This window comes from Pagrus major, chromosome 7, assembly GCF_040436345.1.
Source record: "Pagrus major chromosome 7, Pma_NU_1.0".
Classification (NCBI taxonomy): domain Eukaryota; kingdom Metazoa; phylum Chordata; class Actinopteri; order Spariformes; family Sparidae; genus Pagrus; species Pagrus major.
In genome coordinates this window covers 30,590,189-30,604,204 of record NC_133221.1, presented here as the reverse complement: position 1 = coordinate 30,604,204, position 14,016 = coordinate 30,590,189, and the positions used below count along the sequence as shown (strand labels likewise).

Below are 14,016 nucleotides of genomic sequence, written 5' to 3'. Positions count from 1 at the left end.
AACTTACTCATGTGAATATACAGTCTTTGGGTGTTTCCTCCAGAATTTGGAAAAAACATACAATTGACAGTAAATTTGTGATTGAATTTGAAGTTACGGTAAAAGATAGCTGAAGTGAGTCAGTAGTGTGCGTGTGTCTTTGCGTGTGTGTGTGTGTGTATATGTGTGTTTCTGTATGTGAGTAAACAAGTTAAGTTTATGTTCTTCATCTATGCCCACCTGTGTTTGAAGATGGACAGTCAATAGAAGATCAGAAAACAGAGAATTTTAACAAAAATATGATATAATGTTCAATTTCTGACTTGTGACTACTCAGAAGCAATAACTAGATTACTCATGAGACCACACCCTTCCATGAACTCAGTCTTTTTTATTGTAAGTACAAGAGTTTTCTGACTGCATCTTGCACGGTTGCGATGCTATTGTGTAAATCTGACCACAGACAGACAGACAGACAGACAGACAGACACCTGGCAAAGTACTCAAAATGGCTTCTGTGGTAGAACCTGCTACAAAAGGTGTCTCTAGACCACATTTTGCCATGATGACAAACACTCACAGACTCAAAGGCTGAAATAATTGAGCCTACGCTGTCCCGGCTGGTAATAAATAGAGGCTTTGTACTATGTTTAAATATGTGATGATTCCACTGGTCACGTCTCTGTTACCTGGTGTGCGCCGTTGTTTTGTTCCGTCCTCCACGCAACCTCATATCCCACTGGGAGCGTTTCAAAAGCATAGCGTCATGCCTGCCTGGTGTTGTTGACTTGCCCAGACTGTGTTTATTTCATAATTTCTCTTTGATTTTTGTGCCTCTACTGTAGGTGAGTAGGCTACATAGTTAAAATCGATAATTATTTGTCTGTTTTAACTGTGTTTGTTGTTAATATTTCCGTCTTTGTTGTTGTGCTGTACAGCCCAGTCGGCACTATGCTGTTCCACTGTCTGACTTTCTGTCCGGCTCCATCTGCTCTGTTGAGATTGATGTGGCTGCGTTTCGCTTCCATCAAAAATAGACCTGCCGCGCATTCTCTGTGGAGCAGAGCGGAGAGACGCTTCTGGGACGCTGCTGAAACGTGCCGTGCGCAGCCAGTGGAAACACGAGCATTGTTTAGAATGTCTGCGATACAGTCACCGTGGCGGTTCTAAACTATGCTGATGGGCCCAGTTGACACTGGGGTAAGAGCAGAAGTAGTGTGACATTGTAAAAAGCTCTAACACCAGAAACCACAATTTGCAATCCAAGCCTCTGGCCTGGGTGAGATGAGGAGCAACTACATAGGTCTGGTGAGCTACATTCCTTCATATTTTTCATGTCCAAACTGTAGTCTTCAGACCCAGCAGACACTGACTCATGTGACATCACTTGAGGACATTTATCAGACCAAACCTTAAGTAGAGTGGTGACAGGTCAGAAAATCGCTGTTGTAATACTCTTATTTTGTGCAGTGTGATATACCTATTTTGTTGTTTCGGTAAGAATATTGTTGAGGAATCTATTTTGCTTTCCAGTACCACTTCTTGTTTATTTGTTGTTTTCTGAGAGTGTGGTGTGTATTTAGTTTCTACAAAAGTCCCAGTCCTCCTGCTGGTTCTTGCAGCAGTTTCTGAGCTTCATTAGTGTTATTGGTTCAAAGCACTTGTGAGAACAGCTTCAAACAAACAACAAAAAACAACTCACTTTCTCTCCATCTCCCTCTCCATCACATTGGCCTACCTTCCCCCAATCTCTGTCTCTCTCTCTGCTAATTTCTTTTTCAGCTTTTTCAGCGCCTACCTACACTCCTCTGTCAGTTTCACCCCCTCACATCCTGTCTCCATCTTTCTCCTCTCCGTTTGTCTCTGTCTTACTCATTGTCAATTCTTTCATCTTTTCACATCCCTCTCCTCTCTCCTCCTACTTTCCCCAGTCTCTCTGATGTGTTGTTGGGCAGGCTGAAGCTCTGTGTGGTGGTAATGAAGCGCACTGAAGGCCAGGAATGAGCCCAGCACCTTTACACAGATACACACGGGAAGTGCCCCTGAGGGTAGAGGGGCACATGAAAGAGGTAACCGAGCGCCAGGGCTATACAGACGATCCATGGGTTCTCAGATCACAGCAGCTGTCAGAATGTGTGTGTGTGTGTGTGTGTGTGTGTGTGTGTGTGCATGCGCGCGCGTTTGTGCGTTTGTGTGTGAACATGTACATTCCCATGGCATCAACATTTTCAGGACAGGATTGGACAATGTGACAATCAGCCTGATCTGAGGCAGTCGTTAATGTGACTGGAGACTACAGTCAACAGATGTGAAGCCATTATTCACACACACACACACACACACACACACGGACATTATATCACTTGATTGTACACTCTGAGTGGAGCTTTAGCTCTCTTCCTTTTCCTCCATCTCTGTGGAGAGAGATGAACATCAGAGAGGTGAAGTGCCTGAAATGAAATATCTTTCACTATACAGCATCTTCCTCTGGTACAGATGTGCTGTCAGGCAGTGAACATCCCACAATGAAACATGCTAATGTCAGACAGGTGCTCGCAGGTACTGGACATTTTGTCCATTTAATGAACTGGTATGTTAACCAAATAAATACAATGAAACAATTAAAAAACATGCTGCTGCTCCAAAGGTGAATCATTCCTGTAATATATATTTCCAATGAAAGAACAGCTAGCTTGCCGATGGCATTTGTTTACATGCTTTGAGCCGTTCGCAGTTGTTGCCATGTGAACACAAACGAACCAGGAGGGAAATGCATAAACTGTATTAAATAGGTCCCTGAATCGGACAAAGTGAGCAAACTACAGTGCTGAAAACGGCCTCAGTTAACACAAATCCCAGCCACTGTTACTGCAGCGGTGTCTCCCTACAATATCCTCATGTTTGGATGCAAGCTGTCCTAGGAAGTGAACCTTTTTCCCTTTTACTCTTTCTATGTAACGTTACTTTTGACAATGATGTCTATCAGTAGGAACCTGTGCAGTTCTCAGCTGCTTCAAGTCTTTACTTCATGAACTGAAGTATCACCATCCTTATGAACTAGCTGCTAGACACTGCTAGATGGCAGACCACTGAAATCAGTCACCGGATTCGGTTGTGCCACAGTGCTGCAGCATGTCTGTTTTGGTTCAAACGACCACTGAAAGCATTTATCAGACATGCATGGCATACTGAAAACATCTTTGCAGCTCAATGATCATCGATGTGGTAACACATACATTGTGGCTGTATGCAGCACAGTGTCTTAGGTTCCTTTAGGGTCTGTGTTTCATTAATAGTTAACATTAGACATAGGAGAAGTAACTAACAAATAGCAAAACACAACGCTCTGCATAGGTTTCTGCACAAAAACCATTTGGTTAGGGTTAGGACAAAAATCATGGTTTGGCTTAAAATACCTGTTTTGGTCACCACGATCACAGATGGAGATGGTCCAGCTTCGCGTGAACAACAGCTGGTATTGTGACCCTGAAAACGGCTAATGTACCATGTGGTGTGACTTAAACTGCAGTCGGCTGTTTGGAAGCATTGTTGGCTTGGAATAACGTCACTACCGTTCCCTCAACCTCCTGGTGTGGGAGATGTCTGATAAGCATATAATGTGAATGTGATATGCCAGGTTTGGTACGAATGTCAATCTTGGATGTAACTGTAACTTTACAGTAATGTTAACTGCTAACATTATATCCTGGCAACTGGGCTGGAATGGAAGTGGATCTGGTCACTGGCAGCAAGAACAGAACTTGAGGCAGCCACATCCAGTAAATATCGTGTATGTACTGCAAGTAGACGCATGACACTGTTGACAATAACAGTCAACTGTCTGGGGTAAACCAGACTGTGAGAAATATTTCAGTTCTACAAACCAGTCAGATAACACGATGGCTGGAATGGCCAAATGATAAAATCCTTTTTGTCCATACCCAAATGCCAATTTGAATTGTGTTTGGAAGTATGCTGGTGTCAATATGAAACCAAAAAGCGGGTTAAAGAAAACTAATAAAGATGCATCCTCAACATGAAGTAAGGGAGATGGATAGCTGGTGCCTGCCTAAACATGAACTGTATGTCAATGAAAAAAAAACTCTCAATAGTGAAATCCAGGTCTACCCGCTTCCAAATTAAACATTTCTTCTCAATGCTTATCACCCTGACAGTTCTCTGGCAGTAAAGAACTGTGGATTTGAAGAGGGCATAAAAGAGGACGGCAGGTAAATGATATTCAAATGTGTCATCTCTTCAGAGAGAAAACTCAGAGCTCCCTCAGGAACTGTCTGATGAATATTAATATGTGGTAACAACAGGCCTGTCAGGTCTGGAGACAGGTTTCTAGTTTGAGGGCAGAGAGCGTCGCTTCTCCACCTCTCACAGCTTTGTCAACTTGTTTTCCCTCTGCGCTACATGGGAGCTTTGTCGCTGGGCTCAGGATTTCTCTGCTTTGATATCTTTCCCCAGTTTGCCTTTGGTGTGTACTTCACAGGCACTGTGGCAGCCTTCATTAACACAATCTGACAATTGTTTGCCTGCTCTTTTATACCAGTAGACTACCTGCCACCCCGCCTAATTGTCCCATGAGGGACAAGACAACAATGAAGGTAGAGAAATGGCCTTAATTCATCTTAAATTAGCATTAGGTAATTTGTAATGTCTGATAAAGTAGCATATTAATGGGGCTTCAAAAGTGCAGTTGCAATGGTGTAGAACATTTTATTTGAGAAAACTCTAATCAGAATTCAGAAAAAAGGATCTATTTGTTGAGAATTAAGGTACATGAGAACTCCGGTTGGTTAAAGCCATTGCCCATCGCCAATGCTGAGCTGACAGTCATCAACAAATAAGTCATCTACCATCATACCATGAGGTAAAATTGCCATATGGTAGCAGTTGTGAAATGTGGGAGAACATATAAAAAGAAGCTGTTGTTGCTAGTCAAGTTCCATTCTTTTTTCTTATCAAGCCAGATAAGTTAAGTGAACCCAAGACTCTCAGATACATTGGTGTTTCTTTTTCTGCTGCTGTTAGTGTGTTTCTCTCAGTCATACTGTCGTTATTTGTGTTTTCTTAGCTTAGCTTCCTCAGTAGAGCAAGCCCAGCTAACTTTGTTGAAAGCTTCTGAGGCTGAACAGCTAAGTAACAGATATGTGCCGCGGAGATGAAGACAATTTTGAACCAGGCAAGGGGATGCACGTCGGACGCTTTTGCCTTCTCCCTTCACTGGGGACGGGAGACTCTCAACTGGTGAGACAGTTGGAGGTGCCGTCAGAGTGACAGTCGGGACAACTACCTAATGTACAGAAACACATGGGCATAGTCATATTCCAATTTGCTAGACATCGCCAAAACCTGGTGAGAATGTCCTGCATACTTAGTTTTTAATTGAACCCCCCCATATTTCATGTGCTGGACATGAAATATATGGTGAGTGATGTAACTTTATAATAAAACTTTGTTGGTTTACATTAGATTGTACAGTATGCCAGTTACACTGATTGTGGTATTGTTATGCAGATCATTAAAAAGTCACTCAGTCGCTTTTATGAAAGTAATTTTACATTTTTCATGAGTGATGAACTTTATTATTCTTTTGATTTACACTGAAGCCATCACATTAATGATCTTGTAATATGATCCTGAATTGTGAAGCACTTTCTAAAATCTGTTTAAATATGAGCTCTATGGATTAATAATTGATCATCATTTTGATGTTTAATAATGATGATGATGATGATAATGATGAGTGTGAGCCCCAGACTTATCAGATCTGCCCCCACTGTTGAGTTATTCAAAGCACCTCTGTTCTTTGGCTTTTGATTAAACTTAAATTGATACTACTAAATGAGCGCTCATACCGTTTGTTTTACTAGACTTGACATTGCTCAGGGATGATATCTTGATCTATGGGTAGCATGATCTGTTACTGTCTGTTCTGTTGACCTTACTTTTTCTTTTGCCTGTGTTTGTAAAGCACTTTGGTCACCTTATATACATACATATACATTTGACTTGACTGTTACAGTGAGGATGGTTTATAGGTGATGTGATGAATTACTGTTATAGGCGATAAACATATATATACATTGCATTAGCATAATGGAAGTGTGTAATTAAAGCTCTTCTGATGCTTTTGGAGAACCTCACTTATGCATCACAATTGAATTGAATTGTACTTTTTCTTCTTTGCCAACATTTCTACATCATACATTTTTTAACACACACACACACACACACACACACACACACACACACACACACACACACACACACACACACACACACACACACATACAAGCACTCAGGGCTCCACCTCACTCATGTGCCTGTTCAGATCTAAAATAGGAGGGTGTGTTCTCTGTGTTTAAGCTCTTGATATAAACAGTCGACACATACTATCAAGTTTGACAAAGGCGCATCAGAATGCACAGTGACAGCTGTGCCTGTTCTCAGAGCTGATTGGCATTAAATGTGGGCGTTCAGTGTTTATTCTGTCTTTCTTGTTGTTACATAGTTCGGAGTGAACTGACAGGTCGCAGAGTCAAACCCCGGATCAGCTGTCAGCAGCTGTCTGTCAGCCAGCAACACGTACCCTGATCCCCCAATGATGTACTCTTTCCTAAGTAGAAGATGTGGACTCACCTTCCACTATAGTTCAGCTGTTCAAGTCTTTGATAATCTTCTGGAAGTTGAAATCTAATCGATTCAGAATTCCTTTGTGACCCATGTTCAATTCATCAAAAACAAATGCCTCTGTAATTTTAGTCTAAAAATATTCTAGCATCATCCACTCATGCATACAGTCAGCCATATGAAAGTAAAGCTCACATTAAGGGCATATTACGCAGGACTTATGGGTTTCTGTTTGCAAACACACCACTCAAAGTTGCAGTGACGGACTCTGGAGAAAGACACCTGATTGTTGAGTCTCAATTCCAGCTCATCAAACACTGATGCTTTGGTTGGCGAGCCACCAACCCTAAGCATCGGTATTCAACACTCAACAATCAGGTGTCTTTCTCCAGAATCACTGACACCCAGAAATGTCACACAGTAATGCAAAAATAAGAAGCTACGGCACAGTCTCTGCAGATACAAACACAAACATTGATCAAGAGGGATTATTTTGTATGAGTGTAGTATAATTGAAGGTGATATTAATATGATATTTGTAGGTAAATGCAAACTTACATTTTCACAATAAATATCTGCTCTCTGCTCTGCCTGTTTTCATCAGTTGTCCCAGCTGTTTTATTGCTGATTCTTGTCTAATTTTAAGAATGCTGCTCTTAAGAGCAATAGGTCAAGCAGCAAATCAATGTCTGTAGGAGCAGTATTTTTGTGTAGCAGGGGATACTGTTTTATTATTCAGAAGCATATAAAGTATAATTTCACAGGCACGTGTAGATCATTACCTCCGGCAAGAAGGTTATGTTTTCACCAGTGTCAGTTTGTTGGTTTGTCAGCAGGATTACACAAAAACCACAGAACGGATTTCCATACAAAATTGGACACCATTAACTTTTGGTGAGGCTCCAGATAAAGAGACGGATCCAGGAATATTTTCTCACTTTCTAAAATAAAATAAATTCTGTCCTGGTTTTTGTTTTTCGAGGGTTGCTTTTAATGTGGTGTCATCCTGGTTTTATCTTGGAAAAAAGGTTGGCGACACTGGTGGCATGTTATTAGTTGTGATTGTGTTGTGAATGTATTCTTGTTGAAGGTCCATATTTTGTAGCAAAATGTAGGTTTTTTGTTCCGTCTCCTTTTTGGGCAAAAAAACATGTATATTTTGAAAGTTGACAGTGTATATTTTGTTAAAAATGTTCAGTACGCTGGAACAAATGCAATAAACAACAATTAGGTATCATGTTTCCCTGTCCTCACTCAGTCAGCTCTTACCTGGTCCCAGTCTATACTGCGGAAAAATGTGTGTGACTTGATATCTGTGAAGCCCGTCTGGACCTGGCAACCCAGCCGCTCCTTAGGATCCTGTTGGGACCAAGACAGCTGGTCAGGAACATAAACAGCAACAATGGTATTTTACAGGCATGTGAGATTATTCTCTCTATTTCAGCATCTTGAGGTAGAAAAACAGGCTTACTGTCAGGTTGATTCTACTTCAGGTGGACAGTAATGAAGTCCAGAGGGGTCAAAAAGAGACTTTCTCTTATTACATTTCACATGTTATACTGCTCCGAAGAGAATAAAGCAATTGCCATGTGGACAATTCTTAATAATGTTAGCCCCAGATGTTTCATCATGCAACGCATGTGTATGTGTATGTGTATGTGTATGTGTAGCTTCCTCTAACTGCTTAACTTAGACTGTGTTCTTTTCATCAGAACAATTATGGTGATGTCTTACAGAGTCAACGCCCCTGTGAAAAGCTGCAAGGCTGTTTGCATGAACAGAGGCACCCTCATGCATCAGAGCAACACTAGGACGTCACACACATGAAAGCTTGTTGCAGTGAACGTGAAACCAGTGGTTGAAATGCAGAAACAAACACAGCAAAAAATCTAAATACTGTATGACTAATGTTAATTATACAAACCTACATTTAAAAAATATCACTATATTTCTTAAACTGAAGGGCCACACCAGTGTTTTTACAGGTTGTATTTAACTGACTACAAATCACTTCTGCTGCTGACTGTGATGCACAGTATATACCAATAAATGATTGGCCCAATATTGGGACATTTTTAATTATCTGCTATTTATCAGTATTTGTGAAATTCTAGCTGTCGAGCCCATAATATGAAGCCAGATTGTTTTCATGGTCTGAACAAGTGTGGCATCAACACTCTGATACAATAGGTAGCTGTTTGCACCTTTAAAGTTGGTTTGATAGTTGAAGAACAAGAAGCAATATAATTATATCATCCATCTTTGCACACTACATGTGAGCCTTTTTTACCCTCAGGTGTGCATAACCTACAGGTAATGCTTCTAACTCAAATACAAAAATGTGAAATGATTGGATCTTCTTTGTATCAGCCATGAGAAGCAGGCGTATCAGTATTGGCTGAAAAAAATGCATGTCGTGTATCCCATTAATTTACCTAAGGTACAAAAACTGACTTCAAACTTTAAACTTGCTTGAGTGAAAGGATAACTCTGGTGTGCGTGCATGTTTATTTTTTTGTCAACCAACAATGTTCTCCCACATCAACATACTTCCTGATTTTCCTTATCTGCCTGTGGCTCTCAGATCTGAGCAAATTGGTTCCCACTGAGGATGTATAACTTAATCTAAAAACAGTATCTAGTTTCATTTTATAAAAAAGTCTCAGTCATTTCCTAAAACAGCTGCCCATTATAGTATTCAGCAAAAGCTACTGAAATGGTGCTTAAACGCTCTCCTGGACAGAGATTGTTTTTGTTTTAAAACTGTTGAAAATGTTTATGGCATACTTCCATTTTCTATTTTCAGGAGCATAAATTGAACTTAAGCACAGATTTTATTAAAGTGTCGAACATTAAGGGTCCTGACCTTAAGGTTGAGACACTGTGTACCACTGACTGTATGGCTGAAACACACAAAAATACTGGCATGGATTAATTTACAGTAAATTGTAGATTCCAACTGCACTCCATCCTAGTTTTTCTATCTAACTATGAATATGAAAAGTTTCACTTTATTGTAAGGCATACACTCAGGCAGTTGGAGCCAAATAAAGAGACCCTCCCTGGCTGTCCATAACAAAACCAAAGTTCTTGTCCGTGCTCCCACACACGGTAATTTGACTGAGCAGCAGTGTACACGGATCAAGAGAGAGAGGGCTGATGGGGAGTGCATGGCTCTCACCTTGTTTAGAAAGCCCTTGAGCACGCTGGCAGCTTTCACTGACAGAGACCTTGGGATGCGAATAGGCTTCTCAAGAATAACTGTTGGCAAAAAGAGAAGAGAGAGGCAGAGAGAAAAGAAAAGGACAATCGTGAGTAGGGAGGAGGATGATTCACAGTCCAACCTGCCTGTGGGTGACCATGTCTGCTGCGTGGGAGTCAAAGGAGGGGAGGAGATACAGAGGACACTATTCTGTTCTTTCTCTCACTTTTGATGGTCTACGCACAGCCTTGAGACTCCCACAGCTCAACAATGTCACACTAACGAGAATAAAAACATTCTGAGATATAGTTTATCCCTCAAAACCCAAATCCAAGGATGTAGCGCTGCTTCACAGATTAGTGCTTCACGCTAAGGTGACCGGAGCTATTTTCTTTCAATCAAGGCTCAAGGTAATGTGACCAATGTGTGCTCGCAAGCAGACGTGGTTACTCCCAATCCAAACCTAATGTTGTAGAATAAGCCAAATGGCTGCAGTGACAAAACAACACCATATGTAGATGTCAAATGTAGATAAGATGAGGCATGCCCTCTATAAACACTGCTCATCTCTGGATAATGATTGCAGCCATAGGCACATTATTCATGAAAAGGTATCAAGGTGATTTATTTGTAATTTTACAACACAGGGTGCACAACAAAATGACACACATAGAACATTTATACAATTTAGAATAGAATAGGATAACATATAAAATGAAATAAAACATTATATACAGGTGTTATATATGTATGTACAAGTACGGCTGAGGACTTAAAGAACTGGGGAGGACACTAGTTATTTTATACTAGAAGGCCAATCATCATAAAGCAGTAAAATAATGTCCCCCATCTGTGGCTCATCTTAAATCATTAAAAACATACCCTCTCAAAATACAATGGGAAAACTAGAATGGCACTCAATAGAGCGCATACCTCCGCCAAGGCCCTTTTAATTCAGTCAAGCCTTATCCTCCCTACATCCAAGTTTTGTGGAAATCCGTTTAGTAGTTTTTGTGTAAACCTGTTGACAAACCAACAGACACGGGCGGAAACACAACATCCTTGGTGGAGGTTATTACATCCAAGACAGAGAAGCCTGGTTATGTTGCACACACTCCTCTGTGTGCTCTTCAACATTGCAGCTGAATAAAAATTGGATATTGGTACAAAATGGTCAGATGAGAAGGCAGTCCAATCCAATGCATTGGCATCACAGATATACTGTTGAATCAGTATCAGCCTGTGAGATATGCTTGAAAGCTCTGGAAAAAGCTAGTATTTTTTTCTTAAGCTACTGTTGCCAAGGTCAAGAACGATCTTTAACAGTCAGAGGTCATTTTAAAACTGTTTCCATTACACCATCTCAAACCACTTTTCACATTATATGTATGCCAGCTGTCTGTCTGTCTGTCTGTCTGTCTAAAACTCTGATGTTGGTATGAAACCCAAAGCCGGGCCTGGCACAGGTTCTTGCTAGGTGGCATATGGCTGTGTGTCTCCTATAGTGAAAGGGTTGGTTTCCATTGGCAGGCATTCATCCAGGAACCCACTGCTCTACCGGTAAGACCGCCAGGAGGATGGTACTGGTGGCAGATGCTAGCTGTGGTGCCACGCTATGCTCCTGACAGTCACAGCAGAGACATAATGCGTCACACGAGGCTACTGTAGTATGGAGGAATTTCTATCTTGGAGGACTGTGTGGGTGGCTGTGTGAGAGAGGGAGGGAGAAGGTGGGAAGGGGGCGTGCTATGTAAGGGTACCATATGGCTTGAGGAAACACAAATGCAAATAGAAGGACAGATATTATAGAGGTTCCTCTACCCTGAGGGTGCGATCACACCCACAGTGTGTTTTCTTTGGTCCGAAAAGTTGACTTTGTTGCAATTTTACATTTATGTTGTGTAGGTTGGCACTTCAAAATTACTTACAACTACTTTCATTATTGGGATGAGTTCTGGTACTTTTAGTCATCCTACTTATTTCAAGATTTGAGTTTAGTGACTGTAAATTACCAATTAATATACCTTTGAAGGCAATGAACAGCAGCCCATTGCAAAGCAACAGGCCAATGCTACAGACTTCTCCATCTACATGTAACATTAAAATTGTAGTTTTCCAAAGATACACATGGATATCTCTGCAGGTCTGCACAGAGAAGGGTGTTATAGGTAACTGTTGGTCAGAGAGGCATGCAGATTAGCGGACTAGTCCTCTGTTTGACCACCCAACCACAACAACCACCTCCTGATCTTGCTCTTCATATTGCTATGCTAGAGGGGCACCTCTAGCATCATAGCTGAAGCACTGGGCCACTGACCAGACTGCTGTATTTGACATACTGAGCATGAGAACTGGCTGGATTTTTACATGTACAGTATATTTGCAGAGATCAAATTTCCGTACAGTAGTACGAGATGAAGTACAGTAGCTGGGGAAAATCCAAGAAGCAAATGTTACAGAAACTGCAGCTTCTCTTGAGCGTTGATGGCACTGTCCCACATCACTTACCTTGGATCTTATTAGCAAGTAGAATTACAGCAAGCCAAACCTGTTGAAGTGTTAATGTGGGCACCTGACAATTGTTTTGAGGTGGAATTGGAAAATTTGGGAACCTATCCTTTAATATTCAGCAGTGTTGGTGTGTTTTGACATGCTGCCAGTATGTGTTGCAGATCATTTAATGACCACCAGATGCTTGTTGTAGGTGATGAAACGTTAAGGCCGGAAACAGGACGCCAATTTGATTTCCCAGCCCTGTGGATTGCTGGTTCATGACACATTGTTCTACTTCAAAAGTTGAACAACTTTTTTGGCTGGATGACCCTTCTTTTTTGCATTGTTTGGACAGCAGACACAGGTAGGGGCATGGGGGAGAGAGGGAGGTGTATGATATGCAATAAAGGTCACTGGCTGGAATCAAACAAGCAACGTTGCAGCAGCCAAGCGGCATGCCCTGTAACCACTGGGCTACCAAGGTGCTCTGACCCCTCCTTTTTTGGCTTTGTTTTGGGGTTTTTTGCGCGACATTGCAGTGGTCTCACTGAAATGAATGAGAGGTCTGCGCCTTTTCACTCAGTACTACTATTAGTCTGGACATCAACATCATCTCTTTGCAGGAATTGTGCTTCATTTTGAATCTTCTCTAGTTTGTATTGGGGTATAGTTGAAAATAATGTTTACATTAAGAATATATTGAAGCATACAGTTAGATTAGATTTTTCTGGCTACGGTAAGTGGCAATGATAGCAGCAAACAGAGAAAAGGAAATGAAGCTTCAACACATACAACATCCAGACTTCATTACAGTCAATGCTTGACAAAAAGGGTTGCAGCACATTAAAAGATAGACAAATGTAAGCATTAGTCCTGACTCTGTTCATTTTCCTTCAGCTCTTTTTGTTATGTGAGGCTTTCAAAGTGCAAGTAATTGCTGACCATCCCTTTTGTACACCTGTCTCCTAATACCGTTAAAATAATACATTTTAAACAATGTTCCAACAACAGAAAACATGCTCATAAAAGGGTACGATTGAGAGATATTTCCTAACATTAACAGCTCCTTCGTAGCTTGACTGATGGAAGACAGAGACATGTGTTTTCAGGTGCCTCAGTGTGGTTACTTGGCACCGTATCAGTACAAAAGAAAATGCTAGTACCTGCCAAATGAAGCAGACGAATGGAGAAAAGGCTGAACTGTTCCACACATGGACCCTAATCTGTAATAGAAGCCATAATGTACTGCCAGATTTTCAGTTCAGTTCATGAAGGGTGGGGGAGCATGTGCATGCAGCAGTTTATCATTACATGAATTTCAAATATTTACCTATTTCTGGCTCACACACATATTGTAGCAGCATAATGTCAACTTTTGGGTGGTAGCATCCATGTTCAATCTATTGTAATCTTTCTATCCCTAAAGACATTAAGAGAACCAGCTTGTTTTTGCCTGACCACAATGCAATTTTCATATTTGTCCAATGGGGTTTAAAAAGTTCAATCAGCCTAAGAGTCAAATTTTTTTAACCGATAAAGACCAATCTGTCAACTGAATTTGAAACACACAAATTACTGAATTGGATTTATAAGATTGAACAAAGGTGGCAATAAATAAATGTTCATTATCAGGAAATAACAAAATAAACAGTATGAATATATGCTCTCCAACCGTTATTTCCCTTGGACTTATCAGGCTT

The 14,016-nt window shown here is 40.9% G+C and overlaps 1 protein-coding gene across 1 annotated transcript in view; it reads right to left on the bottom strand.

Moving 5' to 3' along the window:
- Positions 1-14,016, bottom strand: part of prkcz (protein kinase C, zeta) — a 128,239-nt gene that overhangs the window by 14,698 nt on the left and 99,525 nt on the right. The window contains exons 15-16 of the mRNA XM_073470402.1: positions 9,803-9,882; positions 7,891-7,980 (exon numbers count right to left, since the gene is read on the bottom strand). Coding sequence (XP_073326503.1) covers positions 7,891-7,980; positions 9,803-9,882 — 170 coding nt within the window. The remainder of the gene's footprint in view (positions 1-7,890; positions 7,981-9,802; positions 9,883-14,016) is intronic.